The 26,367-nt window shown below is 35.6% G+C and overlaps 4 protein-coding genes across 18 annotated transcripts; 1 reads left to right on the forward strand and 3 right to left on the reverse strand.

Moving 5' to 3' along the window:
- Window positions 1-3,161: 3,161 nt before the first annotated feature.
- LOC110901225 lies at window positions 3,162-8,786 on the reverse strand. Its single transcript, XM_035982048.1, has 11 exons — window positions 8,582-8,786; window positions 5,632-5,965; window positions 5,337-5,552; window positions 5,156-5,248; window positions 4,919-5,041; window positions 4,477-4,842; window positions 4,211-4,297; window positions 3,990-4,127; window positions 3,782-3,904; window positions 3,462-3,707; window positions 3,162-3,391 (listed from the first exon to the last, which is right to left on the reverse strand). The coding sequence occupies exons 2-11, from the start codon at window positions 5,959-5,961 to the stop codon at window positions 3,263-3,265; spliced, it is 1,851 nt and encodes a 616-aa protein (XP_035837941.1). The 5' UTR covers window positions 5,962-5,965; window positions 8,582-8,786; the 3' UTR covers window positions 3,162-3,262.
- Window positions 8,787-10,502: 1,716 nt separating this feature from the next.
- LOC110901226 lies at window positions 10,503-16,886 on the forward strand. 2 transcript variants are annotated; one of them, XM_035982049.1, is made up of 7 exons: window positions 10,503-11,043; window positions 11,142-11,254; window positions 11,688-11,769; window positions 12,864-13,008; window positions 13,272-15,873; window positions 15,948-16,047; window positions 16,131-16,885. In XM_035982049.1, the coding sequence occupies exons 5-7, from the start codon at window positions 13,286-13,288 to the stop codon at window positions 16,770-16,772; spliced, it is 3,330 nt and encodes a 1,109-aa protein (XP_035837942.1). In that variant the 5' UTR covers window positions 10,503-11,043; window positions 11,142-11,254; window positions 11,688-11,769; window positions 12,864-13,008; window positions 13,272-13,285; the 3' UTR covers window positions 16,773-16,885. The 2 variants fall into 2 exon arrangements, with proteins under 2 accessions (XP_035837942.1, XP_022003758.2); XM_022148066.2 differs by having other exon boundaries at window positions 11,142-11,769; window positions 16,131-16,886.
- A 233-nt stretch (window positions 16,887-17,119) lies between these two features.
- LOC110898537 (delta-1-pyrroline-5-carboxylate dehydrogenase 12A1, mitochondrial) lies at window positions 17,120-21,152 on the reverse strand. 14 transcript variants are annotated; one of them, XR_002569478.2, is made up of 6 exons: window positions 20,687-21,152; window positions 20,148-20,281; window positions 19,091-19,178; window positions 18,880-18,992; window positions 18,365-18,446; window positions 17,120-17,699 (listed from the first exon to the last, which is right to left on the reverse strand). XR_002569478.2 is itself a non-coding variant. In XM_022145331.2 (4 exons), exons 1-4 carry the CDS (start codon window positions 19,163-19,165, stop codon window positions 17,518-17,520), a joined length of 276 nt encoding a protein of 91 aa, XP_022001023.1. In that variant the 5' UTR covers window positions 19,166-19,741; the 3' UTR covers window positions 17,120-17,517. The 14 variants fall into 14 exon arrangements, 2 of the variants coding, with proteins under 2 accessions (XP_022001023.1, XP_022001022.1); XR_004877450.1 differs by lacking the exon at window positions 18,365-18,446 and having other exon boundaries at window positions 19,091-19,148; XR_004877448.1 differs by lacking the exon at window positions 18,365-18,446 and having other exon boundaries at window positions 19,091-19,157.
- A 1,379-nt stretch (window positions 21,153-22,531) lies between these two features.
- LOC110901227 (probable polygalacturonase At3g15720) lies at window positions 22,532-25,799 on the reverse strand (the record flags this gene model as incomplete). The annotated part of the gene is made up of 7 exons (XM_022148067.2): window positions 22,532-22,753; window positions 22,851-22,955; window positions 23,037-23,145; window positions 23,504-23,585; window positions 23,673-23,880; window positions 25,539-25,679; window positions 25,761-25,799. Coding segments are annotated over 7 exons (906 nt in total), but the record flags the coding sequence as incomplete, so codon positions are not given.
- Between the last annotated feature and the right edge of the window lie 568 nt (window positions 25,800-26,367).

Raw genomic sequence — 26,367 nt, forward strand, 5'->3', positions numbered from 1 at the left:
ATGTAATCTCTGTATGAACATTATAATTCACCAAGATATTTTCAATTTAATATCCATATGCAGACTTCTCTATTTCTCTGCACCTATACATTCCTATCAAACACAGTTGCACATTCAGACTCGTATACGATGATGATGCTTCCGATGATAGAAGTATCACCGACTGCCGCTGTTAATATAGTGGTATCAGAGCCATGGTGGGAAATCGATGAAGATCGATCAATATTATACGATTCCGGGCACATCCGGATGAAGAACAAAAACAGAGGATACGAAGACGGAGACGAATTCAACCCCGATCGCACAACTCCGCGATCACGAATATTTACAAGAATGAAGCGAGATATTCTAATGAAATTAGAAATCGAAATCGAGTTACTGGAACGAGAGACGGAAGAAAGACAAGAAGAAACAACGAAAATAGAAACGGGGGAGTTTAATTCTCACGGTAATGCAGATATGAAAGAAAAGGAGATGTTTGATGATCATGAGAATAGAGAGAAGGAACGAGAACAGGAATGGTCGAAAGAGAAAGAGAACCGAGATATCAAGAGAGGGATGAAGGATGAAGATATGAATGGAATGGAAATAGAGGATCATCAAAAGGATGAAAAAAATAACCAAGAAAAGATGGTTATAGCGACAGAAAAATGAATGTTAGCGACAAAAAGGAAATCACAATTGACATCGGATGTTAAAATGAAGAAAAGAATGATGCCAAAACGGCGGGATCAAAAAAGAAAGAAAGAATATCCAGATTTAGCAACCGCAGTTAGTGACAAAAGAAGAAAGATAGCCACAGAAGATAGATTAGCGACATAACGATTATTAGCGACAGAAGACCGATTAGCGACAGAACGATTATTAGCAACAAAAGACATATTAGCGACAGAACGATTTAGCTGCACTGAATTGGCATTACCGACGGTTCAAAGACTTTCAGCAACAAAATGGGAAATGAGCAACAATATTACTATACTCGGCATCACAAAACAATTCATGGCAGATCTATGGACGCATTATGATAAATTCAAAGATAAGGCATTTTATCATCGACAAATCAACGAAGACGAGACGAGTCATTACGGATGCTAAGTTGATGTCAAACTAACTCGGCATCACAAAACAATTCATGGCAGATCTATGGACGCATTATATAAACATAGCATTAGGAATTTATTAATATTACTACTATTATTGTTATTATGTTAGCATAGTTAGAGGCGGTTATCAAACTAACTGGCCGAGTATAAATGTAATCTCTGTATGAACATTATAATTCACCAAGATATTTTCAATATAATATCCATATGCAAACTTCTCTATTTCTCTGTACGTATACATTCCTATCAAACACAGTTGCACATTCAAACACGTATACGATGATCATGTTTCCGATGATAGAAGTATCACCGACTTCTGCTGTTAATAATAAGGGTATGTGTCCCTAAGATTTTTATTTATTAGGAAGTATAGAAATAGATTATTTGGAGTTTATTTTTATGTTTTCTGTTTCTTACAAATTGTGAAACAACATGGATAAAGAATTTCAACGACTCCAACCCAAAGCGGATAAAGTCCACACAAGTATTCATTCAATCACACATTATACCAAAACTGCTGAAGTATGGAACTTTAGAGCTTGCATGATTTATCTCATTACTACGCCAAAAAAGGCTTACGGCCACACAAAAAAAGAGTGACCATACGCCTTTTGTCACACTTTTTTTTTTCAACTCAAGTGTGACCAAAGGTCCAGTCATCATAGGTATCATACGGCCACATTCACGTTTAGTGGCCGTAGCAACTTTAAAGTGTGGCTAAAGGGTACCACTATCTCTTGCTGGAAATCAGACATTATGTACAATAAGTGTGGCTAAAGGGTAACAACAGCCACATGAATTTATTGTAAATGTGGTTGTTTCTATTATAAAGTCACTTAAAAGTTTGTTTTAGCCACATCAATTAAAAAAAAATGTGGCAAAAAGAGTTGTTGTAATTAAGCATTCCATTTATTAAGTAAGACTAAATGTTTGGAACGGCCACATAAACTCACTGTAAGTGTGACCGTTTTATTATTTAGTCACATATGTTTACTATAACTGTGGCTAAAAAATATTTCTAGACACTAAAAACAACTTTGTAATTTTATATGTGACTATTGTCTAACCTTTAGTCACACATAAAATTTTGTAATGTTAAGTGTGACTATTGTTTAACCTTTGGTCACACATTTTTTTTTTCACATGACATATGTTATTATTCCGTCACACAAAAGTAATAAAGTGATGATAGCGTGGCTAATGTTTATGTAAAGCTACATGAAGTTTTGTGGTTTTAAGTGTGGCAATGGCTAATATTTGGTCACTTATAATTTACTTTCTCATGACATTTGCTATCATTTCGTCACATAAAGTAAGGATAATGTGGCTAATGATTATGTAAAGCCACATAAAACTTTATGATTTTATGTGTGGCTATCATCTAACCTTTGGCCACACAAATTCATTTTGTGCATTATAGATGCTATCATTCTGTCACAATAAAAAATCAAAATAAGAATGGTGTGGCTAAAAGTTATGTAAAGCCACATGAAATTTTTTTTCTTTCTAAATGTGGCTATTGTGTAATCTTTAGTCACACATAATATTTTTTACCCATGGCGTTTGCTAATATTTCGTCACACCAAAATAAACACAATGGCGATGGTGTGACTAATGATCAAGTAAAGCCACATGAAATTTTGTAATTTTAAATGTGACTATTGTCTAACCTTTGGTCACACATAATCTTTTTTACCCATGACAATTGCTAACATTTCGTCACGGCAAAATAAACAAAGTGACGATGATGTGACTAGTAATTATATAAAGCCACATGAAAATTTGTAATTTTACTATGTGGCTATTGTTTAATCTTTGGTCACACATAATTTGTTTTTACATAACGTTTACTATGATTTTGTGACACTAAAAGATAAAATGACAATGGTGTGGCTAATGTTTATGTAAAGCCACATGAACTTTTGTGCTTTTAAGTGTGGCTTATGGCTAACCTTTAGCCACACATGTATATCCAAATAATAAAAAACAATAATAAACATGAGAAAACCTAAAACCAAATAATATTAAAATTAATAAACCAAAATATGTGCACGATAATACCAAAAACTAAACTTCTAATAAAAAACTAAACTTCTAATAAAAAACTATCTACAAATGTTGCAAAAGGAAATGATTGTAAACATAAAATAAGTACTAGTTTAAAGTGTTTTTCTTGTTCTTCTTGCTCCCTGTTTTTTGATGTCATCTAGCGTTGTAAAACACATCTTTTGCTTTTTAGCGACTTGAGTTGTAGTGTTTTGTGTTTGAATGCTTGATAGATTTGGTATCTGAAACAAAAAACATGAAAACAAATATCAATAGCTAGAGTAATTAATCATATATTAATAAAGAACAAACCTTTTGGCTAGTTTTGACAAGGTATTTTGGCCAAGCAACAAAAGTATTTAGTGCATCCCCAACTGTTTTGACCTCACATGATTCTACCGGTAGAAATGTTGCTTCTTTTACAACTTTATCAATAGAAACTCTATAGCAATTATCTTGTAGTGGAACTCCATGAATGCTTTGTTTTCCCGTTGACAAATGAATTGTACCATAAGCCACACAGTTGTTCATATTTATAGTATATAGAGTACACTTGATCTACAAAAAAAAAATATTTTATATTAACATCTTAAGGTTAAAATCAATATAAATATGTATCTCGTAACACATACCTCTAGAACATTTGTTGAATGTGTATTATGTATATTTTCTTGTGATTCCAACTGCGATGATGTCCCAAGAAGTGAAGTCTCTTGCGTAGACAAAACACCTTTTTTTCTAGTTTTCACATTTTCCTAAAAATATTGAATTAATTAAGTTATAGAAAATCAACAATCACACATAAAAACTATAAAAAATACGAAATTGTCAAACACTTACCGTTATCATTTCTTTTTGCACCATTTTAGAAGTGTTAGCATGAGAAGTGACTTCTGTTTGCACTACTTTACTTGATATGTTAGATGTGGTAACATTAGTATTGTCCTTTGATCCAGTACTATTGTTCATAGATTTTACCTACAATTCAAATAAATGTGTTATGAAATATCAATAATTACATGGAAAATTATAAAAAAAAATAATGAAATTATCATACTTACCGTTGGTGCCATTTCTTTTTGCACTATTTTAGATGCGGTAGCATTGGCCTTATGCTTTGATCTGTCATGTTTATCCAAAGAATTTACCTACAAAATGTAACAAGGAAGCAATACAGATAATACGATTCGATAAAACAGGGAAAATTTCTAAAATTGTAATGCACATGGTAAATTTATATAAATAGGTTGCTATTTATGGTAGCTAACAATGGTTAACATTTGAAAACTATTAAGGTATTAATTTGCTAATAAAATAAGTCACTTACTTGTGTTTGTGACATTTTGTCTGCAGATAATGAACATATTTGTAATGTTTGTCCTTGTGCAGCCAGATGAGCTAAAACTTGATTAAGTGTGTTATTTGTTTCTGCCATCTGCATCGAAAGGGTCTTAATTTGTTCATCTTTTTTCCCACGCTCAAGTCTCTCGTTATGTAGTTGAAACTCCAGTTGTGCAATTCGTTCTTTTGATGATCCTTTTGTTCGAGGACTCTGCCAATATCTACTAGAAGTCACTCCATAACCAACACCTTTTAAATACCCACCTTTTTCTTTGCCAAATACTAATGTGAGTGCATCCGTGCCCGGATCAAGGTTCACGGATCCATCTTTAATTTGCGTTTCAGTGTCAATCTGTAGAAATTGTTAACAAATAAACATGTATTATAGTAATTAAAAATAAACCAAAAAAGTTTAAAGTTGAACTTACTATTTTATCAGCTATGTCTTTTACATCAACATTCTTGTATTCTCCATTTTTGTTTTCCCTTGCTTTCCTCCACATTAAAGCACGAGAGGGGATCTCATCAACTGAAAGTTCGTTATTTTGTACCTTGTAATATATACAACAAAAATAACGGACACACACATCAGATATACAAACAAAAAATCATTATAAGCACAAAAAAAAAAAAAAAACAAACTTTAATTGAAGAAATGAAGTTACCAGTTTTTCTCTTAGATAAGCATACCCTCCTCGTCCCAAGTGATGATCATAAACGTATTTTGATCGTGCTGTTTTTCTCTTATTTGACACATCCTTACAACAAATTTGTAATTATTTCATTAGAGTTTAAAATTATATTTAACATAAAATAATGATGAACATTAGAATAAAAGATTAAAACCTTAAACTCGTCTGATTGTGTATATGTTACAAACTTGTCCCAGTCTGTTTGCTCCACCATTGAACGATACCTCTTAGGAATTCGTGCAAGTTTCTTTGGTTTACCTAAGTTAGGTACTATGTATCCCGCATATACTTTTCTTCTAAAATTTCGAAGCAGGTCACCAAGCCGAGTCATTACAAAACGCCTACGACATGCATCAATGTCATAAAAACGCTGCAATATATAATACAAGTTGTATGTTAGTCACATGAAAATGTAAAAATACATTTATAATTAAGAGAAAAGAATTAACCGTTATTTCCTCCCACAGTTTATCCTTTACTTCTGTTGGCACTGTTTTCCATGCTAAAAACCTAAATCCGACATGTTCTCTTACTAGGTCTCCGAAAAAACTTGAAAATTCTGATCTGTATTCCCCAGAAAACTTCTGCAATTCATCAAATGTAACTTTGTGTTTTTTTCCACCCGAGTTTGTAAATGCTGTTCGCATTTTTGGTAACCTGGTCAACCCCCTCTTTGGTGTTTTTGTTTTGTGTGCTGTCAAATCCATATCCGAGAAATCGCTTTCAGATTCACCTGTCAAATCCCTATCCGAGAAATCGCTTTCTTCTTCAACTTCCATGATGCTAGAAATGAGTTTGACAAAAGTTGTTATTATATACAATAAAGAGAATGAATAAATTTTCCAGAAATGAGAACTGGAACCGGACCATTTAAAACTGGTTTGGAACCGGGTTAAATGATTCTTGTTAGAACGGGTTGTCAACTAAATCTCAAATTAACTAATTTACACCCCTTTGATTAGAACTAGCTACCATGCGGAAAAATCAAAGAAAATGGCATACTAGAACAAAACAGTAGAACTCCTTTGAGCCATGAAATAACTTGGGCACAAAACTAAGATGTTGCTAGAAATAAGTGCAACCATTACCAGAAAATAAAACTTAATCGCCAGCAAATGGGATTGTGCATAGAAGCTACGGTTTGATGTCAAAACTAATGCAAGCAATTTTGAATTTATTATCAAAGACCACTAGAACTACATTTTACATGGGGGGTAATGTTCTATGAAACATAAAAAAATAAGTATTGTGTGTCCAAATGACATGATAATGAAATAACATAAATGTTTTCTATACATCTAGGGGTGTGCAAAAAACCGAATTAACCGACCCATAACCGAAATAACCGAAATAACCGAAAAAACCGAACCGAATGGAAAACCGACAGTTTTTAATTTTTTGAAAACCGATAATCATGGGTCGGTTATGGTTTTGTACGTTTCTATAACCGCCATAACCGAACCGACCCACTAGTTAGTAAAGTCATGGTTAACCGACCCATATACATAACCGATCCAATCTTATATGTTGGAGCCTGAAAGAATACCAAAGGACCACATTGAATTAAACCAATAAAATAATTTGGTTCTCGTTTACATATTGTTTCTGATTTTGTTTACGTTTATGTATAATTTCTGACTTTGTTCTCGTTTACGTATTGTCTTCCGTCGTATCGATTACGTATTGTTTCTGATTTTATTCTCGTTTGCACCTTTAACTGATTTTGTTCTCGTTTGTTTATCGGCTGCATAATAAACTGATGTTTGTGGTGTTATTTCCTGATAATAAACTGCTGTTTGTTTATCGACTGCATAATTAACTGATAAAGTAAAAGGAGTACATATTTCCTGGTTTCTTTTTCCATATTAAGGTTTGTGGATTTGTACTTTAATTCATCATCTTTGGTCACGTATAATCCTCTATTTTTATATAAATAAATCATGATAAAATCGACATTTATTCAAAATAATTAAATTCCATCACTTTATTCTATATAGGGGTGCAAACGAGCCGAGCCGAGCCCGAGCTCGACCAGGCTCGAGCTCGAGCTCGTTTAACATATGAAAGCTCGAGCTCGAGCTCGGCTCGATTCGAGCTTTATTTCTGAAGCTCGAGCTCGGCTCGAATTTAATTCTTCAAGCTCGAGCTCGGCTCGGGCTCGACTCGTTTAGTAATTTTTAATTAATTTATATTAATAATAATAATAATAATTATTATAATATATATAATTTAGTTATTTTTTATATTTATATAAATGGTAATTATTATTATATAAATATATGTTTAATATATTAATAAAAAATATATATAAATAGAAAGCTCGATTAGGCTCGCGAGCCGGCTCGAGCTCGATAAGCGAAGCTTGGGCTCGGGCTCGTTTACTAAACGAGCTTGTTTTTAGGCTCGGGCTCGAGCTCGAGCTCGTTTAAGCTCGGCTCGTTCGAGTTTTTTTTCGAGCCGAGCTCGAGTAGCTCACGAGTAGCTCGGCTCGTTTGCACCCCTAATTCTATAATTAGAATCTGCTGCTAGTTTTCCATAAACAAATCAAAGTATCAAACTATAGTGTTTTTCTAATATGTGTTTTACTTTTAAAAACAGAGCATTTAACTATCAAACCTTTTTTTACCATCTCATTTTTACCCTTTGAATAATAATAAATTATCATCATTTAACTATTGTTTTACTACTCTTAAATATTGAGCTAAATTTAGCTAGACCCAAGTTCATGGTTAACCGACCCATAACCGACCATCATAACCATCAAAACCGCCATAACCGAAACCGCCATAACCGAGCGGTTATGGTTATGACTTTTCAATAACCGACATCTCGGTTATGGTTATGGTTATGGTTATGTATAATACATCTATGATGCTAATTTAGAGGCCCTGAACATTATATGGGATACAACAATGCCTGTTATGAGAGAAGCATGAAGGTGCAGTAATAAAATAATACAAGCATTTAGCAGCCAGTAACAACATAAGCACATGTAACAACTAACAAGAGTATGGCCTGCAATTTTCTGAAGAACTTACAACAACCTATTCTGAAAGGATCCAGACACTAATAACTCACATCCTCTATTTGTCCTGTTAAACCACATAGACTACCTCCCTTATTCCTATTTCGCCAACAGCAACTCCAAAGGAAAAAAACCAACCAACACAAGCACGCATACTGTCCAATTATATAACAGATCTACACCTTTAATTCGCAAACCTCTCATCAGTTCACAAGACTTATCACAATTTCATATAATTCTCAGATCTACACCTTCAATTCGCAAACCTCTCATCAATTCTCAGACTTTTCACAAGATTTTAATTCGAAAAACCAACCAACACAAGCACGCATACTGTCCAATAAATACGAAGAAAATAGGGTTCTTGCACTTACCTTAACCACGTCAGTCCTTAATTGGTTTTCAGAGCTCCGATTAACGTCTAAAATCGGATGGCTTCAGATTTATGTTCCTCTTCCTTCGGTTCGCGTTCAATCAGAGTAGAGATTAGACAAAAAGAGAAGAGGGGTATCAGTACGAGATGAGATGAGATCTGGGTATGAATTTTGGGAGGGAATCTATTTAGGGTTAAATGAAAATATAGGGGGAAAATAAAACTTAAGAGGAGGGAAATTAGAATTTTTTAGGGGAAGTGGTGGGAAACGAAAATTAAAGGTATATTTATCATATATTACACAAAATAACAATAAATATATGATATTATTATATACATTTGTGTTTTTTAAGTAAATTTTAATTTTAATATATTAATTTCAGAAAAAAAAATTAAAAAACTCGGGTTAAACGAGTTGTGTTCGGGTCAACCCACAAAAGTTTGGGTCATGATCATACTAATTTAGTCCCTATTGGTCAATTTTCCTATGGTTCATGTTGTTTTTCGGGTCGTGTCCGAAATTCATACCCATACTCACTAGAGCAGTGTAACAAGTAATTCACCTTAATTGCCTCTAAGTGACTACATTAGGTTCGTGTTATTTTTCGGGTCGTGTGAGAATTCACACTCTACTCACTGGAGCATTCTAACAAGTAATTCACCTTTATTGGCCCTGATTAAGCGTCATTTAGGTCAACAACCCTAACTGACCTTTATTGGGCCTAATTGACCATCATTGAGCTTAACAACCCAAAATGGCCTTCATTAGGCCTAATTGACCTTCCTTAAGCTCAACTAACTATCATTGAAGCTAACTGGCAATCATCAGACCTAGTTGACTTTCATTAGGCCTAACTGACCATCATTAAGCTCAAAAACCGCAATTAACCATCATTTGGCCTAAATGACCATAATTGGGTCTATTTGATCACCACTGGGCTTAGTTGGCCATCACTAAGCTTCAACAACTCTAATTGGCCTTCATTGAACCTAGTTTACCATCGTTGGGTCTAATTGGCCGTCATTGGGCCTAATTGACAATCATTGAGCTCAACAACCCTAACTGACCTTCATTGGGCCTAATTGACCTTTAAGAACCCAAATAACCATCATGGGCCCAAATGACTAATCTAATTGACCGGTTATACGAATTAACCGAACCGATTTATGCAACTGTATGACATGCTAGTGTCTATTGCAATCCAATAAGGCCCAATATCGTCCATTAAGCCATATATGACTTTTTGTTGTAAGATTTTTGTCGCATCATCATCATACTCAGTAAATCCCATCAATAGGAAAGCTAAGGTAGGAAATCTTTCACACCCCGATCCGCAGCGGACAAGGTGATCGGGGCATGATTTGTTGATACATATAATTTAGTTATTTTTTATATTTATATAAATGGTAATTATTATTATATAAATATGTGTTTAATATAATAATATAAAATATATAAACAGAAAGCTCGTTTAGGCTCGCGAGCCGGCTCGAGCTCGATAAGCGAAGCTCGGGCTCCTTTATAAACGAGCTTGTTTTTAGGCTCGGGCTCGAGCTCGAGCTCGTTTAAGCTCGGCTCGTTCGAGCTCTTTTTCGAGTCGATCTCGAGTAGCTCGCGAGTAGCTTGGCTCGTTTACACCTCTATGTCCTAAATCACTTGAATTATGATTGTATATATGTGAAGAAGGCTTGGATATACTTTTGTTACTCCATCTTGACTTGCAATTAGTATTTGTTTGACCTGGCAAACGGGTCGGGTTGGGTTGGGTTGGGTCGGGTCATGGGTCAAAACAGGTTCGGGTCAAAACGGGTCAATTATAAAAAAGGGTTGTTTTGGTTCGGGTCGAAACGGGTCTGGGTCAAAACGGGTCCGGGCCCCCAGGGGTCCGGGTCGGAACGGGTTTCGGTTCGGAACGGGTTTCGGGTCGGAACGGGTTTCGGGTCGGAATGGGTTTCGGGTCGGAACGGGTTTCGGGTCGGAACGGGTTTCGGGTCGGGTCGAGTCAGTTTTTCTTTTAAGACAGTCAAGAGATAAGCATTCAAAGGGAAAACAATGCCACAAACATTAACTCTGCACAAATATTATTAGTTTAAATGTATAATCTTCGTTACAGATAGTGACATATGTTTTGAAATTGTGACGAGTACTACAAAATTTGAATGTCAGATCACGAGTCATCCAAATTGGCTTTAACCGGTGTCGTTTTACGCCTTAGGTTAACCCAAATTGGCTTTAACCGGTGTCGTATTAATAAATGTTTAAGCGCAATTGATCAGGATCAAGTGATTTCATAAATGTTTTGCGACTCGGTAGACCGTTCCTTTCATGTAACTTGGCCTATACAAAGTACACAGAAATTTCTTTTAAATCTCAGATAGGTGCGTTTCATGGCAAGGTGGTTTAGAGTACGCGGGGATCAGCTTGGGAACCAAAGTCATGGATTCGGATGGCCTTATGGCCCCGTAAGACACCCTTCACTCATTATTATTACTTTCAGTTTATTATTTATTAACTCTATTAATATTTATTTTCTTCATGCATGTTAAATTTTTAATTGCAGGTGGCGTTAGTTACACCATTCAGTTTTAGTTTTCCTGTAAAGATCCCGGCAGTCCAGCTGATGGGAGCTCTTTACATGGGCATCAAACTGGTCCTTAGAGTTGATAAAAAACAGTGAGTTTTTAAGGCACATAAATAACTAATATTTATACCTGGGGATCATCTATATAGGTTTGCGTCTGTTCTCATTCTTTTTGTTTATGTATTTAACAATATGTTCGTACTGTACTGTTTGGCAACAATGTTTTTATCACAATAATGACCTAAATATTTAAACGAAACCATTTACCAAAACCGCAAAATGTTTTGACCCGTTGGACCCATTTGAAAGCATTTGGAATAAAACAAAAACAAAATGGGTTAAAATCGACAACTCTACATTCTCGATTGTTTATAGGTTGTATATAAGTTACTTAGCTGAGGTGAAACAAGTGTCTTGAACATCCACTACCAACATATTAGGCTGCAGAAAAAAGATGAGATTTGACTTTCTTAGGTCAAATATGGTATTGCTAATTTGACCTTATTTGACCACATGGTAATGCAGGTGAAAACTAACTTCAATGCACCAAAATTTGAATGTCAGATCATGAGTCACCAAAACAGTATTATATGCATTCTTTTTATAGGTATGCAGAGTATTTGCAGCATGATCGCAGCCGATCTGCAGCATGTTCGCAGCCGGCAAACGATTAAGCGGCCAATTTAGGGGTGCAAACGAGCCGAGCTACTCGTGAGCTACTCGAGCTCGGCTCGAAAAAAAACTCGAACGAGCCGAGCTTAAACGAGCTCGAGCTCGAGCCCGAGCCTAAAAACAAGCTCGTTTAGTAAACGAGCCCGAGCCCGAGCTTCGCTTATCGAGCTCGAGCCGGCTCGCGAGCCTAATCGAGCTTTCTATTTATATATATTTTTTATTAATATATTAAACATATATTTATATAATAATAATTACCATTTATATAAATATAAAAAATAACTAAATTATATATATTATAATAATTATTATTATTATTATTATTATTAATATAAATTAATTAAAAATTACTAAACGAGTCGAGCCCGAGCCGAGCTCGAGCTTGAAAAATTAAATTCGAGCCGAGCTCGAGCTTCAGAAATAAAGCTCGAATCGAGCCGAGCTCGAGCTCGAGCTTTCATATGTTAAACGAGCTCGAGCTCGAGCCTGAGCCTGGTCGAGCTCGGGCTCGGCTCGGCTCGTTTGCACCCCTAGCGGCCATAAAAATCATAAGTAATTTATTAATATTCGACTTGTAGCTGGTAAACTGTTAAATGATGATCTTTCCTTCATCGGGCCGGCAAACGATTAAGCGGCCATAAAACAACCCTTTATTGGAATTGACCCGTTTTGACCCGAACCCGTTATAACCCATGACCCGACCTGACCCGAACCGACCCGTTTGCCAGGTCTCTTGACCAACAAGAAAAAAAAGATAATTTGAACAATTTAACTGCAAAATACAAGAACTAAAATTTCAAAAAAATAGCCTAAAATCCAGGCATAAACGAGGATCGAACCTACGACCCCTTGATTGCTTCACACGCACCAGAACCACTCCACCACTCCATCAGCTTGAAAAATAATCCGTTTTTAATTTATAAAAAACCAACTTTCATCGTCCTTTTTATTTAAAAATAACCAATTTTGAAGTAATATGGAACTACAAGGCTGCATCATACGTAACCCTAGTGTTCGACAATTTTGAAGGTTGCATATATACGAACCCTGCTGTTACGAAAAGAAGGCTGCATGTTCGACAATTTTGAAGGCTGCATATATACAAACCCTGTTGTTACGAAAAGAAGGCTGCATCATACGAAACTACAAGGCTGTTGTTCCACAATTTTGAAAGGTGTTCAACTAATTTATGCATGTTCTTTAATAAATATTGTTTAAACATATTCAATAGATATATGATGTGTTGAACTACGATTTGTTGAACTATGGAACCTTACTATTCTTTAATTTAATACAACCCTGTATTTATTGCTTGGTCGGTGATCAGGCAATAAAATTTGACAATCATAAGGATGCGTGTATTATATGATGTTTCTCTACATACCTTGTCGTATTTTTATTCTAATGTGTTTTTACTCTACTATGCTTATGTACCAGGTCGTGATTAAAGGATGGATAAGTCTTGGATGTTAACCGATAGAACCAAAAAACCATATATGGATGGAGTTGCAGCATTTCTAGATTACGCAGTTCGCAATTTGAAGATGTCGACGAACATCGACCCAAAAAAAACTAAACAAAAAACAAAAATTCCATGTCCATGTATAAATTGTTTAAACCACTACTCTCTTCCTTTGGATGAAGTGGATCATCACTTGTTCAATAAGGGAATTGATCCAAATTATACAAGGTGGATAAAACATGGAGAAAAAGATGAGCCAGTTAAAAATGTGCTTCATACAGAGTATTTTGACACCGAAATTCCAACAGATGCCACGGAAACAATAGAAATGGTAAATGCCACAGAAGATAATTTCACAGAGGACTATGAGAAGCTTCAGGAACTACTTGTTGATGCTGAGAAGCCCCTTTATAAAGGATGTCCTAACTTCACAAAGTTGTCCGCACTAGTTCAACTAGTCAACTTGAAGAGTAAGCATGGAGTCTCAGATAAGTGCTTTACTGAACTTCTAGTTTTGTTGAAAAAGATGCTACCTGAAGGTAACGAAATGGTTAACAATACATATGAGGCAAAAAAGACAATGAAGGCAATGGGTTCAGGATATACAAGGATACATGTATGCATCAACGACTGCATTCTTTACAGGAAGGAGTACAAAGACTTGGTTGTATGTCCAACTTGTGGGAAGTCAAGGTGGAAGGTGGATGAGAACACTAAAATAATGTATGAAAATATTCCTGCAAAGGTAATGTGGTACTTTCCCATAATACCACGATTGAAACGACTCTTTCAAGCTAAGAGTATAGCAAAAGATTTATTATGGCACGCCACCAGTTCCAAAAAACCCGGTGTTTTACGCCACCCATCAGATTCACCTGCATGGCAAGCCATAGATAACCAATTTCCCGAAATTGCTGACGATCCAAGAAATCTTCGGCTTGGCATTTCCACAGATGGGGTTGACGTAAATAGAGGTAATAGAAATCATAGTGTTTGGCCGGTTTTAGCTGTCATTTACAACCTTCCGCCTTGGTTGTGTATGAAAAGAAGGTTTATCATGCTTTCGGTACTAATATCGGGAACGCCTGGAAACGATATTGATGTGTTTTTGGATCCTTTGATTGATGATCTACAACTCTTATTTGAAGAAGGAGTTGAAACATATGACGCCTATGCACAAGAAAAATTTATCCTACGTGCAGTTGTTTTATGGACGATTAATGATTACCCTGCTCTTGGTACACTATGTGGCTGCCCTTATAGTGGATTCCATGGTTGTGTAGTGTGTCGAAAAGAAACTCAATGTTGTAGACTTCCTTTCTCATCCAAGCAGAGTTATGCTGGTCACAGAAGATATCTACCATATAACCATCCTTTCAGAAAGCAAACGAAGGCGTTCAATGGAAAACAAGAATGGGGAACTACTACAAATCCTATGACCGGGGAAGAAATATTCAGCGAGGTTAAATACGTTAAGAATATATGGGGGAAAGGATTTAAGGATAAAGTATCAGGAATCCTAGAAACTTCTACTGGAAGAGGGGGGAAGACAATTAAGAGAAAAAGGAACACATCAAAAGAGTGTGATAGTTCAAATTCCGGACATAAAGAACCGACCTATTGGAAGAAATTCAACATATGGTATCGACGACTTAGGTATTGGCGGTATAATTGTGTCCAACATTGTATTGATTTCATGCACATTGAAAAGAATGTGGCTGAGAGTATTGTCGGAACATTGCTAAACGTTCCAGGAAAGACGAAAGATGGATTGAATGCTCGATTGGATCTGGCGCATTTTGGGTTAAAACAAGAGTTGCAGGCTAAAAAACAAGGCAACAAAACAATACTTCCTGCAGCATGTTACACATTAACGAAAGATGAAAAAGACAAGTTTTTTGAAACATTATACAACTTAAGGGTTCCACAAGGGTATTGTTCTAATTTTTCTAGTTTGGTGAATCGAAAGGATAGGAAACTTGTGGGACTTAAATCACATGATTATCATATGCTTATGCAACAGTTTTTGCCCATTGCAATACGGTCTATCATGCCGGAACCCACAAGATATGCTATTATCAGGTTTTGCTTTTTTTTCAAATCAATATGTAGCAAAGAAATCAGGGTAGAAGAACTAGATAAGTTGCAAGAAGAGCTTTGTGTGACACTGTGTCTGCTCGAGAAATATTTTCCCCCATCCTTTTTCGATATTATGATTCATTTAACTGTGCACCTTACTAGGGAGGTAAAATTATGCGGGCCAATATGCTTTCGGTGGATGTATCCCTTTGAAAGGTGCATGAAGGTTATTAAAGGGCATGTGCGAAACAAAACTTATCCAGAAGGATGCATTGCTGAGGAGAATATTGCAGAAGAAACAATTGAGTTTTTCAGCGAATACCAAAAAAACATGAAGACTATTGGCATTCCACCATATAAGTATAAGACATCTGAAAATGATAACGGGGAAGGAAATCCTTTGTCAGCCGGTAAACCAGTTCTGGTTTCTCCGGAACTCTTCTTGAAAGCACATTTCTATGTTTTGCAAAATACGCCGGAAATTGTGCCTTATATTGAGTAAGTATAACTAACATGTTTTTTTTTTTTACATTAGAATCTATCAAATATGATACTAATTTATGTACTTGTAGACAACACATGACCTTTTTGAAAAACCGACATGGTGGTAAACCACAAGCGTGGCTGGAGAAAGAGCATAACACAACGTTTGGTCACTGGTTACGTAACAAGGTAATTTAAATTTTAGCATAATATTAGTTTTTCCTTTATTGTAGTTTGTGCAAGGTGAATCTCATCCTAGTAATGAAATTTAGGTTGAAAAAGAGTTAGCGGTTTCCACTGAAAGTATATCAGAAACCGTAAAGTGGATTTCACATGGAGCACACAGCAACGTATTAAAATACGATGTATATGAAATCAATGGATATACATTTCGTACAAAAGCTCGTGACGGTGGAGTTTACCAAAACAGTGGGGTTGGTGTAGAGGCAACTGACATGCACATTTCTAAAGAAGTAGTAACCTACAGAAAAAACTTCTATTATGGGGTATTACGAGAGATCTGGGTACTAGATTATCATATTAAAAGAATTCCTCTTTTCTTGTGCGACTGGGTTGAAAATAGAAACGGGGTCAAACAAGATAGTCTTGGTTACACGTTGGTTGAACTTAACAGATTAGGCCACAAGGATGATCCGTTCATTTTGGCCTCACAAGCACGACAGGTGTTTTATGTTAAAGACCAGCTGGATAAAAAAATGTCTATTGTCTTTATGACACCTCCCAAAAACTATAGAGATTCGTATGACGACGTTGATGAGGAATTTAGTACTGTAATTTTTCCTCACAATGATAATATATTGCCACGTGTAGATCCACTTGACATGGGTAATGAATCCCGCGATGATTATTACAGAACCGACTGTAACGGTATAGTTTTACGTAATGCCGATTGAAGCATGTCATTGTTATCATTACATTAGTCATTTTCTTTGTTTCTTATTTAGTGAATAATATGTAAAAATGCTGAATTTTAATGTTTTGAATGATAATATTAGAACCTTTGCCTACAGTTGTCTGAATGGTCAGAACAGGTTTCGGGTCGGATCGGGTCAGGTTAGTTAAAATAAAGTTTTTTTTAAAGAGAATGTACATCAAGGGGCAATTTTGTCGGGTTAAAATGGTTCCGGGTTGGTTCGGGTTGAGACTAACCTGGTTGCTAAATGCCTCTTGTTAAATTCAGTTTCCCTAGGTCCCACTATAAAGTTTGTATCCGGAAATTTCAGGTACAAACTCCAGCAGCTGAACATAACTTCAGTAGACGTTTAACCATAAAACATATATGTAGTCATGTTACATAATACAGACCAGATCTAGTAGGTTTTTAAACAATCACTCGATACTGAAGTGAACTTTTTATCGAAAGGATTCAACCTTTATGTCATCGACCAAGATCGCTACTGAAGTGAACTTTTTATCGAAAATACTCTCGTTTCTGTTTCGCCAAAGCTTCCGACAAGTTAGCAAAAAAACTGCATAAATTATCTTCTCCTTTTTGCCTCCATTCCCAGGCTGCGACAATGAGCTAGGATGTGGGTCACTTAGTCAAATTTGGACTTTAATTTAAGCGGGCCAACTAATGAGCGAGCTGACCTTGCTCGGGCTCGGCTCATTACTGTCAAATTTTGTAATATCCAGCTGTCAAACTTACATCACAGATCATAGAAAAGATTAACAACTGGTGCAAAAAACAAACATAGTAAAAGTTTTCTGCTTCAGCATATTCTCAAGCTGTGATATCTAGCTGCCGCAGAGATGATAGCCATTTCTCCACCTTCATCAGTGCTTGGTACCAGTACCCTGATACCAATCTTTGGTACAGACTGCAAAAAAAAAGTGAATCAAGATTATTACACATCTGTCCTCAAATCTGGTATCTAAAGAATTGCACATCAGTGCTAGGTACCGGCCGGAATTGTTTCTTTGACGCATTATCAAAACCACCCAACCCATCGTAACTTTTACTAGCATGACACATGAAATAGTCATTTTGACCCGTTATCAAAACCACCCGACCCGTTTAGTAATTTTTAATGTAATTCTTCAAGCTCGAGCTCGGCTCGGGCTCGACTCGTTTAGTAATTTTTAATTAATTTATATTAATAATAATAATAATTATTATTATAATATATATAATTTAGTTATCTTTTATATTTATATAAATGGTAATTATTATTATATAAATATATGTTTAATATAATAATAAAAAATATATATAAATAGAAAGCTCGATTAGGCTCGCGAGCCGGCTCGAGCTCGATAAGCGAAGCTCGGGCTCGGGCTCGTTTACTAAACGAGCTTGTTTTTAGGCTCGGGCTCGAGCTCGAGCTCGTTTAAGCTCGGCTCGTTCGAGTTTTTTTTCGAGCCGAGCTCGAGTAGCTCACGAGTAGCTCGGCTCGTTTGCACCCCTAAATTGGCCGCTTAATCGTTTGCCGGCTGCGAACATGCTGCAGATCGGCTGCGATCATGCTGCAAATACTCTGCATACCTATAAAAAGAATGCATATAATACTGTTTTGGTGACTCATGATCTGACATTCAAATTTTGGTGCATTGAAGTTAGTTTTCACCTGCATTACCATGTGGTCAAATAAGGTCAAATTAGCAATACCATATTTGACCTAAGAAAGTCAAATCTCATCTTTTTTCTGCAGCCTAATATGTTGGTAGTGGATGTTCAAGACACTTGTTTCACCTCAGCTAAGTAACTTATATACAACCTATAAACAATCGAGAATGTAGAGTTGTCGATTTTAACCCATTTTGTTTTTGTTTTATTCCAAATGCTTTCAAATGGGTCCAACGGGTCAAAACATTTTGCGGTTTTGGTAAATGGTTTCGTTTAAATATTTAGGTCATTATTGTGATAAAAACATTGTTGCCAAACAGTACAGTACGAACATATTGTTAAATACATAAACAAAAAGAATGAGAACAGACGCAAACCTATATAGATGATCCCCAGGTATAAATATTAGTTATTTATGTGCCTTAAAAACTCACTGTTTTTTATCAACTCTAAGGACCAGTTTGATGCCCATGTAAAGAGCTCCCATCAGCTGGACTGCCGGGATCTTTACAGGAAAACTAAAACTGAATGGTGTAACTAACGCCACCTGCAATTAAAAATTTAACATGCATGAAGAAAATAAATATTAATAGAGTTAATAAATAATAAACTGAAAGTAATAATAATGAGTGAAGGGTGTCTTACGGGGCCATAAGGCCATCCGAATCCATGACTTTGGTTCCCAAGCTGATCCCCGCGTACTCTAAACCACCTTGCCATGAAACGCACCTATCTGAGATTTAAAAGAAATTTCTGTGTACTTTGTATAGGCCAAGTTACATGAAAGGAACGGTCTACCGAGTCGCAAAACATTTATGAAATCACTTGATCCTGATCAATTGCGCTTAAACATTTATTAATACGACACCGGTTAAAGCCAATTTGGGTTAACCTAAGGCGTAAAACGACACCGGTTAAAGCCAATTTGGATGACTCGTGATCTGACATTCAAATTTTGTAGTACTCGTCACAATTTCAAAACATATGTCACTATCTGTAACGAAGATTATACATTTAAACTAATAATATTTGTGCAGAGTTAATGTTTGTGGCATTGTTTTCCCTTTGAATGCTTATCTCTTGACTGTCTTAAAAGAAAAACTGACTCGACCCGACCCGAAACCCGTTCCGACCCGAAACCCGTTCCGACCCGAAACCCATTCCGACCCGGACCCCTGGGGTGCAAACGAGCCGAGACGAGCCCGAGCTCGACCAGGCTCGAGCTCGAGCTCGTTTAACATATGAAAGCTCGAGCTCGAGCTCGGCTCGATTCGAGCTTTATTTCTGAAGCTCGAGCTCGGGTCGAATGTAATTCTTCAAGCTCGAGCTCGGCTCGTTTAGTAATTTTTAATTAATTTATATTAATAATAATTATTATTATTATTATATATATAATTTAGTTATTTTTTATATTTATATAAATGGTAATTATTATTATATAAATATATGTTTAATATATTAATAAAAAATATATATAAATAGAAAGCTCGATTAGGCTCGCGAGCCGGCTCGAGCTCGATAAGCGAAGCTCGGGCTCGGGCTCGTTTACTAAACGAGCTTGTTTTTAGGCTCGGGCTCGAGCTCGAGCTCGTTTAAGCTCGGCTCGTTCGAGTTTTTTTTCGAGCCGAGCTCGAGTAGCTCGGCTCGTTTGCACCCCTAATGGCAATAAAACGAACCGGGAGAATTCTTCCTAGAGAACAACCCTTTATTGGAATTGACCCGTTTTGACCCGAACCCGTTTTGAGAAGTAGATTTAACAGGCTTTTTGAGAACAACTTCTCTTTCACTAACAGAAGAACTCGCAGAAGTAGCGATTGCCTTCGGTTTTTATGATAACTGTAGATTTTTCCAAAAGAAAATGATGATCAAAATCATGCTACAGATATATCACAAGAACACCAAGTTTAAAAAGCCTATAAAACTGAAAGTCACCATTAACAGAACATAATTCAACCATATAAACTTCAAAAACAACATAAAAACCTAACCTTGATTAAAACTGGAAACATGGTAGCAAACAAAAACAAAATCCTAATCTTGAAATTCTAATAAAAAATCCAGTATCTCACTAATCCTTCAATAAGGTCTAGTTTCATGAAATTCTCTTATAAACTTAGCATTATTCTTAATCATTAAACCAAAAGCACTAAACAAACACACTTAATTTCACTAACACTTCATGTAAACACTCTACAAACATGGCAACAGAATACAATTAACTAATTAAGTATCAAATTATACCTCGGAGCCACTAATCTGATGCTGAACAACCGAAATAGACCGCATATTCCTCAATCACTATCCGAAACAACCCTTGCTGCACTACCAACATCATCACCGTAATTTCTCTTAGACACAGACCTCCCACGCCTCTTAGAACAAATTCACACTATCACCACCACCAGAAACAACAACCGAATTACCACCATTCAGACACCTCGAAACGGACCTCGGATAAATGGCTTAATATGTTATATTGATTTAAGCTTCCTTTTCTCCGATTGGCATATGCTCATTTAGACCTTGTTATATCGCATCGAATAAATGGCTTATTATATTGAATTTTGGGTGAAACTGGGATTTGGGGATTAGGGTTTTTGATGAAAGAGAGACTGGGTAGCTTTGTTGAAACACAGAACATGGTTGGGGAAGGAGAAATGGAGGGGGTAAAGAAGTGAAAAGGTTGGTCACGTAAACTAAATAAATTAAAGTGTGACTATAGAATAAGTATAGCCACATTTTTTTACGGTCACAGTTGATAATGTTTAGCCACTTAAAAAAACTTATAAGTGACTAAATAACCAATACTCTTTAAGTGGTTTATATAAATCATCATTTAGCCATATCATTAAAAACCTATTATGATGGTTAGTAATATTTGGCCACACTTTTCTATCGTGGCTAGTGATTGTCATATTTTTTTATAAAAAGTGTGACTAAAGGTTTTAAAAAAAATGTGTTTCCGTCACATTAATTAAAAAATTAAACAAATACCGTGACAATAGGTTATATTTGGCCACATTTTTTAAGCTGTGGCTAGACATGCTAGTAACTGTCACACATTTTCTTAAAAATGTGGCTAAAGGTTTCGAACCGGTATACAATTGTCACGTTAATAATAAATTGTGTGGCTAGAAGTATTTTAAAATATTATAAATGACCTTTAGTCACACATTTTCTCATATGTGTGGCAGGGCGGTTTTGGAAAAAATGTGGCTAAAGCCCAGTTTTGACGTAGGCAATTTCATTGTCTAATTACTGGTTAATTACGTTGCAAAATAATCAAAAGTAGTGGAGAGAGAAACACATATGGTTACATATGTTGGTTCAGGCCCCACTCACTACACACTCTAATTCACACACAAATACTTACGTATAAAATGTGTATAATTGGAAGAAGATATATGAACGGACTGTTCTATTAGAATGAATAATCGGTTACACAGAAACCTATGCATACATGAATTTAAATAGTAAATAACAAACAACCTAATTCTAACATTACGGCTAACGTGCATTAAATTAACCCACGTTCTCCATTTCTTTTGCATCACACCAACGACACCATTCAATCTCTAAAAAGTCGGTCAAATCATATACAACTTCTCACCCATGACACGTCAAACCCGTAGTGCTAAACCGTGACCCATAAACAGTCCGAAACATCAAGATTATACCAACAACATACCTGTCTTGTGTATCATATTCAAAACAATAGATAAAATGCGTTATGAGGTTCTCAACATATTACATATTAGTGGTTCTGAAATGATCACCAACCTCACATATTATATATATAATTATTAGGCAGAGTTATGTATCCTTTTAACTGAATTTACTTTTACCAGATTTTGAACAAACACTTACTTCTAGTAATTGGAGAAGAGATTGGAAAAGGCCTTTATATTCCTCTGTGATAATATCTAAAGAGATATATATGTATTTTTCATTTCTGTTGTCCAAAGTTTCTCAGTTTTTAGAAGCTTTTAAAGCTTTAATCTCTAAACAACTTATTTCTCAAAGTAACTAGCTAGCTTTATAAAATCAAAAATCTGTAACTACTCCGATGTATGTGGCAGCCTGAATCTAATCACAGCTGATATTTGGAGTGGTATCAACAAATTCTCCTTGAGTGTTTTTGCAGTAAGCAAGATCTTCACCTCCAGTAATATGTATGTTGTTTGTCACGATATTAGTGCATTTGTGTATCTCACTGCAATTGAAAATAATCCCAAGCTTTGATGCTGAAGATCCGTATATATTCGTATATGTCACGTCGCTCACTTGTACTGCTTCTAATTCCGATGGCTAATACAGTTAAGAATAAATAATTACATGTCCATTACGAACTAAGAACTAGATTGTTGTTATAGAATACAAGACTTACCTGTAGTGGGCAAACAACATTTTCAGAATGGGGGCAGTAATGTTGATCAATTATGATTGGATTTTTGACATTAACAAGATTAATGTCCTGAAATCGGATCCCCTTAGCATACCCGGTCCCATTCTACGATACAAAGAAAGAAATTATATAAAATGGTGTTTTAAAATTTATTAGAGTGATGTATCAAATTATATGTAATATTACCGGTACTGTCTTGATTCGTAATCCATTTTTCGTTCCTGTGATGTTACAGTTTTGTACTAGTACTTGTTCAACGGTGTCATGACCCCCATTTTCCCCAAGGCTTCCGATGCTGCCAAAACACATACATTGGTACCAAGGATCGTTAGATGCTCTAAACCATGAAATAATTCAGACAAGCTTAAAAACTTTCGGGTTAATCGGTACTGTCTTGATTCCTAATATCATGATACGTATTGAATAGCAGGAAATTGTTGGGTTAATCGGTTCGTTTACGGGTCACGGGTCGGCACGTTATTGAGTCATGGGTCCAACATACGGGTCATGTGTGAAGGATCAATAGAATGGATCAAGTTATAGAGCCGGGTATATACAACACCAGCTTTTATAATAGATAATAAACTCCGCTAACATATGTATTCAATCTAATTTGTGTTAAAATGATGATCAAGCTAAAAAGATTTTGGTACCTTATGCCATGACCAGGTCCACAGAACACATTTGTCACATTAATATCAACAACGCCACCATTGATAGCCACACAATCGTCACCTATTTATGTGTCTCGCAATAATTAAACAGTACATCGATCATAGATGAATGTTAGTCGCTATTAAGTAAGACGTATAAATTCTGTACCAGTTTGAATACTAGAGTCATGGATATTAACATGTGAGGAAGCACTGATGTCAATCCCATCAGTATTGGGGCTGTTTTCGGGTGCTATGATTTGAAGATTTCCGATATCAGCATCTTGGCATTCCTTAATACTAATATGAAGAGATGGGCTGTTAATATGTGTTGTGTCTTTCAGACGAAGACCCGGGCACCCGATAAAATGTAAAGCCTAAAATGTATAATGAGTATCTATAAGGTTATAATTCCAGATAAATAAAAAGAAACCTAATCAGATACATTCTCCTATTGAGAATAAAAAAATCATAACAAATGCTTTAAATGACAATTCTTTTCAAGTTTATCTCTAATAACATTCATTATAATTCAACACTAAAATGGGAAAGGCAGATATCTTACTGTTGGACGATCACAAGTTTCAGTTTTCTCCTGCATGAAGAAACAATGAGTCCAGATCTTTTTATGCTAATTACTTGATGTGATATTAATGAAACCAAACTCGAATAAGAAACTTAACCTTTATTCCCCACCAGGCCAAGCCCTGCCCATCAAATTGGCCAGGTCCTTCAATGGTGAGTCCTTTAACAGATACAAAATATATCCAAAACCGTCTCTGTATACAATCTGTCCATCCATCGAGTGTTTTTGGGGCCGTGATAGCGCCCAAAAGCTACCAGTCAAAAAAGAAAAATAACATGTTCAGATTCTATAGAAGTTATAAACAATTTAGGGGTGTTCGCCGATTTTGGTTTGAGGATCGTTACTGAGTTCATTTTTGATTTTCGCTCCAACAGAATAACCTGAATATAATTTTTAATTTATTTTTACCATAATTTCTTATGGGATTGGGCTAAATAATGTTGGACTTATATCGTTGGCATAATTCCGATAGAGTTTCAAGGGTGGAAAAGATTGGAGCCAAGAATCCAAAATCGGAAGAACAAAAAGATAGAGTTTGAATTTCAAGTTTAAAGGACAACTTCACGAGAAAACTCTTTTTTCGTGAAAAAACCAAAAAACCCCATACTATATCATATATGCACTATATCGTATACTACGTAGATACAATATATCTTGCATATATGTAATATGGAGTTTTTTTAGTTTTCTCATAGATGAGAGTTTTCTCGAGTTTTCTCATGGATGAGAATTTTCTCACCATGACTTTAAATGTTTTAAGTTTATTGATTAAGAGTTAGTTTGCTTACTAGATTAAGTGTTATTTATAGTGAGACTAGTTTTGTTCAAGTATATACCGAAAAATTTTAATCATTTTTGGTGTGGCTTGTTATAACAATTAGTGTTGAAGGACAACATGTACAGAGGAAAAGTAGCAAAAGTGGCAAGAGTTTATTGTATGATGAAAAATGTAAAGAACAATGAAAGAGAAATTATATAGTTCGGCTACGAACTTACTAGTTAACGGGCAAACTTCACATTTAAAATAAACTTCTTTATATTCTTTATTATGCTAACAAATATAGTAGGAACGGGTTACTTCAGAAGCCCACGTGTTAGTCTTGTCCGGTTCGGATTAATTGGGGACTTGGGCTACATATATACCGTTATCTATACCACTATTTGTTATTTGGCTAGAACCGAATTCAGATTTTAGTAGCCGAAAACAACTGTAAATTTGATTTCAGTTCATAACCGAACTAAAAACTGATTATATAATTATGTCTGGTTTAATTTAAATTACAACTTTTATTTGATTTTAATTTAATTGGTTTGAAACCGAATAACAAACACCCTTAATTTTATGATATAATCTTAAATGTTGATTTGAATTTAGATTTAATTGGTTTGAAACCGAATAACAAACACCCTTAATTATATGATATAATCTTAAATGGAGTCTGATTTTACCTTGATATTTATATTAGGGGATTTGCATGACGAACCAACGAATTTCAGCGGGCTTATTAAAAATGTCATGCCTGATGGTATGATTAACGTTGGGTCTCCAGAAGCATCACCACATAAGTCAGCCCATGCTTGAAGGAATGCCTGCAAAGATGCACATAATTAATTACAAAACAGCTAATAACTGGTTAAAATGTTGTTCTTTTGCGTGGAACCATGGTTTACTTGAGAGTCGTCTGTAGTCCCATCGCCTTTTGCACCATAAGATTGTAAGATTAAATATTATTATGTTTAATATTTAATCTATAGCCATCTTAATCATTTACATTATAGAGATCAAAATATATTAGAACCTATTATTTAATTAGTTGGTAATTGTTGATGGACCATATTACCCTTAGTAACTAATTAGGTTTCCTCCTGGGTGCTTATATAAGGAGAATAAGGTGGAGGTTTAAGGGTTACTCAGTTTCACAATTCACACCCCATAAGCCATAACATCATCACGAAACCTCCTCTCCTAACCGATACCCTTTTCGGTTTTCTAAGTCACCATCATCAGTCAGCACCCTAAGGAGGAACCAAATCAAGATGACAGGCATGTCGAAATCTCTCACAGGATTCTCCTCTGCACTATCTGCTGTGACAGGTATGATTTATTTGTTTTCCTTCATGCACAAACAGAACTGAACCAACATGTGGTATCAGAGCATATGTTGATTAGTCAGTTCTGTTTTCGTATCCATAATTCTGGGATTGAAACTTGGAAAACGGAATTTTTCTTTAAAAACCGTATGACCTTAACAGCCGGTTTCGAGTCATAAGAATCGAC

The sequence above is a fragment of the Helianthus annuus genome, chromosome 13 (genome assembly GCF_002127325.2).
Source record: "Helianthus annuus cultivar XRQ/B chromosome 13, HanXRQr2.0-SUNRISE, whole genome shotgun sequence".
Classification (NCBI taxonomy): Eukaryota; Viridiplantae; Streptophyta; class Magnoliopsida; order Asterales; family Asteraceae; genus Helianthus; species Helianthus annuus.

Coding starts and splice junctions, on each gene's coding strand:
- LOC110901225 (XM_035982048.1), bottom strand. CDS start 5,961: ATGGAAGTTGAAGAAGAAAGCGATTTCTCGGATAGGGATTTGACAGGT. Junction 5,553..5,631: donor AACTGTGGGAGGAAATAACG/GTTAATTCTTTT, acceptor TATATATTGCAG/CGTTTTTATGACATTGATGC. Junction 4,843..4,918: donor AAGACATAGCTGATAAAATA/GTAAGTTCAACT, acceptor CAATTTCTACAG/ATTGACACTGAAACGCAAAT.
- LOC110901226 (XM_022148066.2), top strand. CDS start 13,286: ATGGATAAGTCTTGGATGTTAACCGATAGAACCAAAAAACCATATATG. Junction 15,874..15,947: donor GAAATTGTGCCTTATATTGA/GTAAGTATAACT, acceptor ATGTACTTGTAG/ACAACACATGACCTTTTTGA. Junction 16,048..16,130: donor GTCACTGGTTACGTAACAAG/GTAATTTAAATT, acceptor AATGAAATTTAG/GTTGAAAAAGAGTTAGCGGT.
- LOC110898537 (XM_022145330.2), bottom strand. CDS start 19,165: ATGGCAAGGTGGTTTAGAGTACGCGGGGATCAGCTTGGGAACCAAAGT. Junction 18,993..19,090: donor TCGGATGGCCTTATGGCCCC/GTAAGACACCCT, acceptor TTTTAATTGCAG/GTGGCGTTAGTTACACCATT. Junction 17,700..18,879: donor CTTAGAGTTGATAAAAAACA/GTGAGTTTTTAA, acceptor TTTTTTTTGCAG/TCTGTACCAAAGATTGGTAT.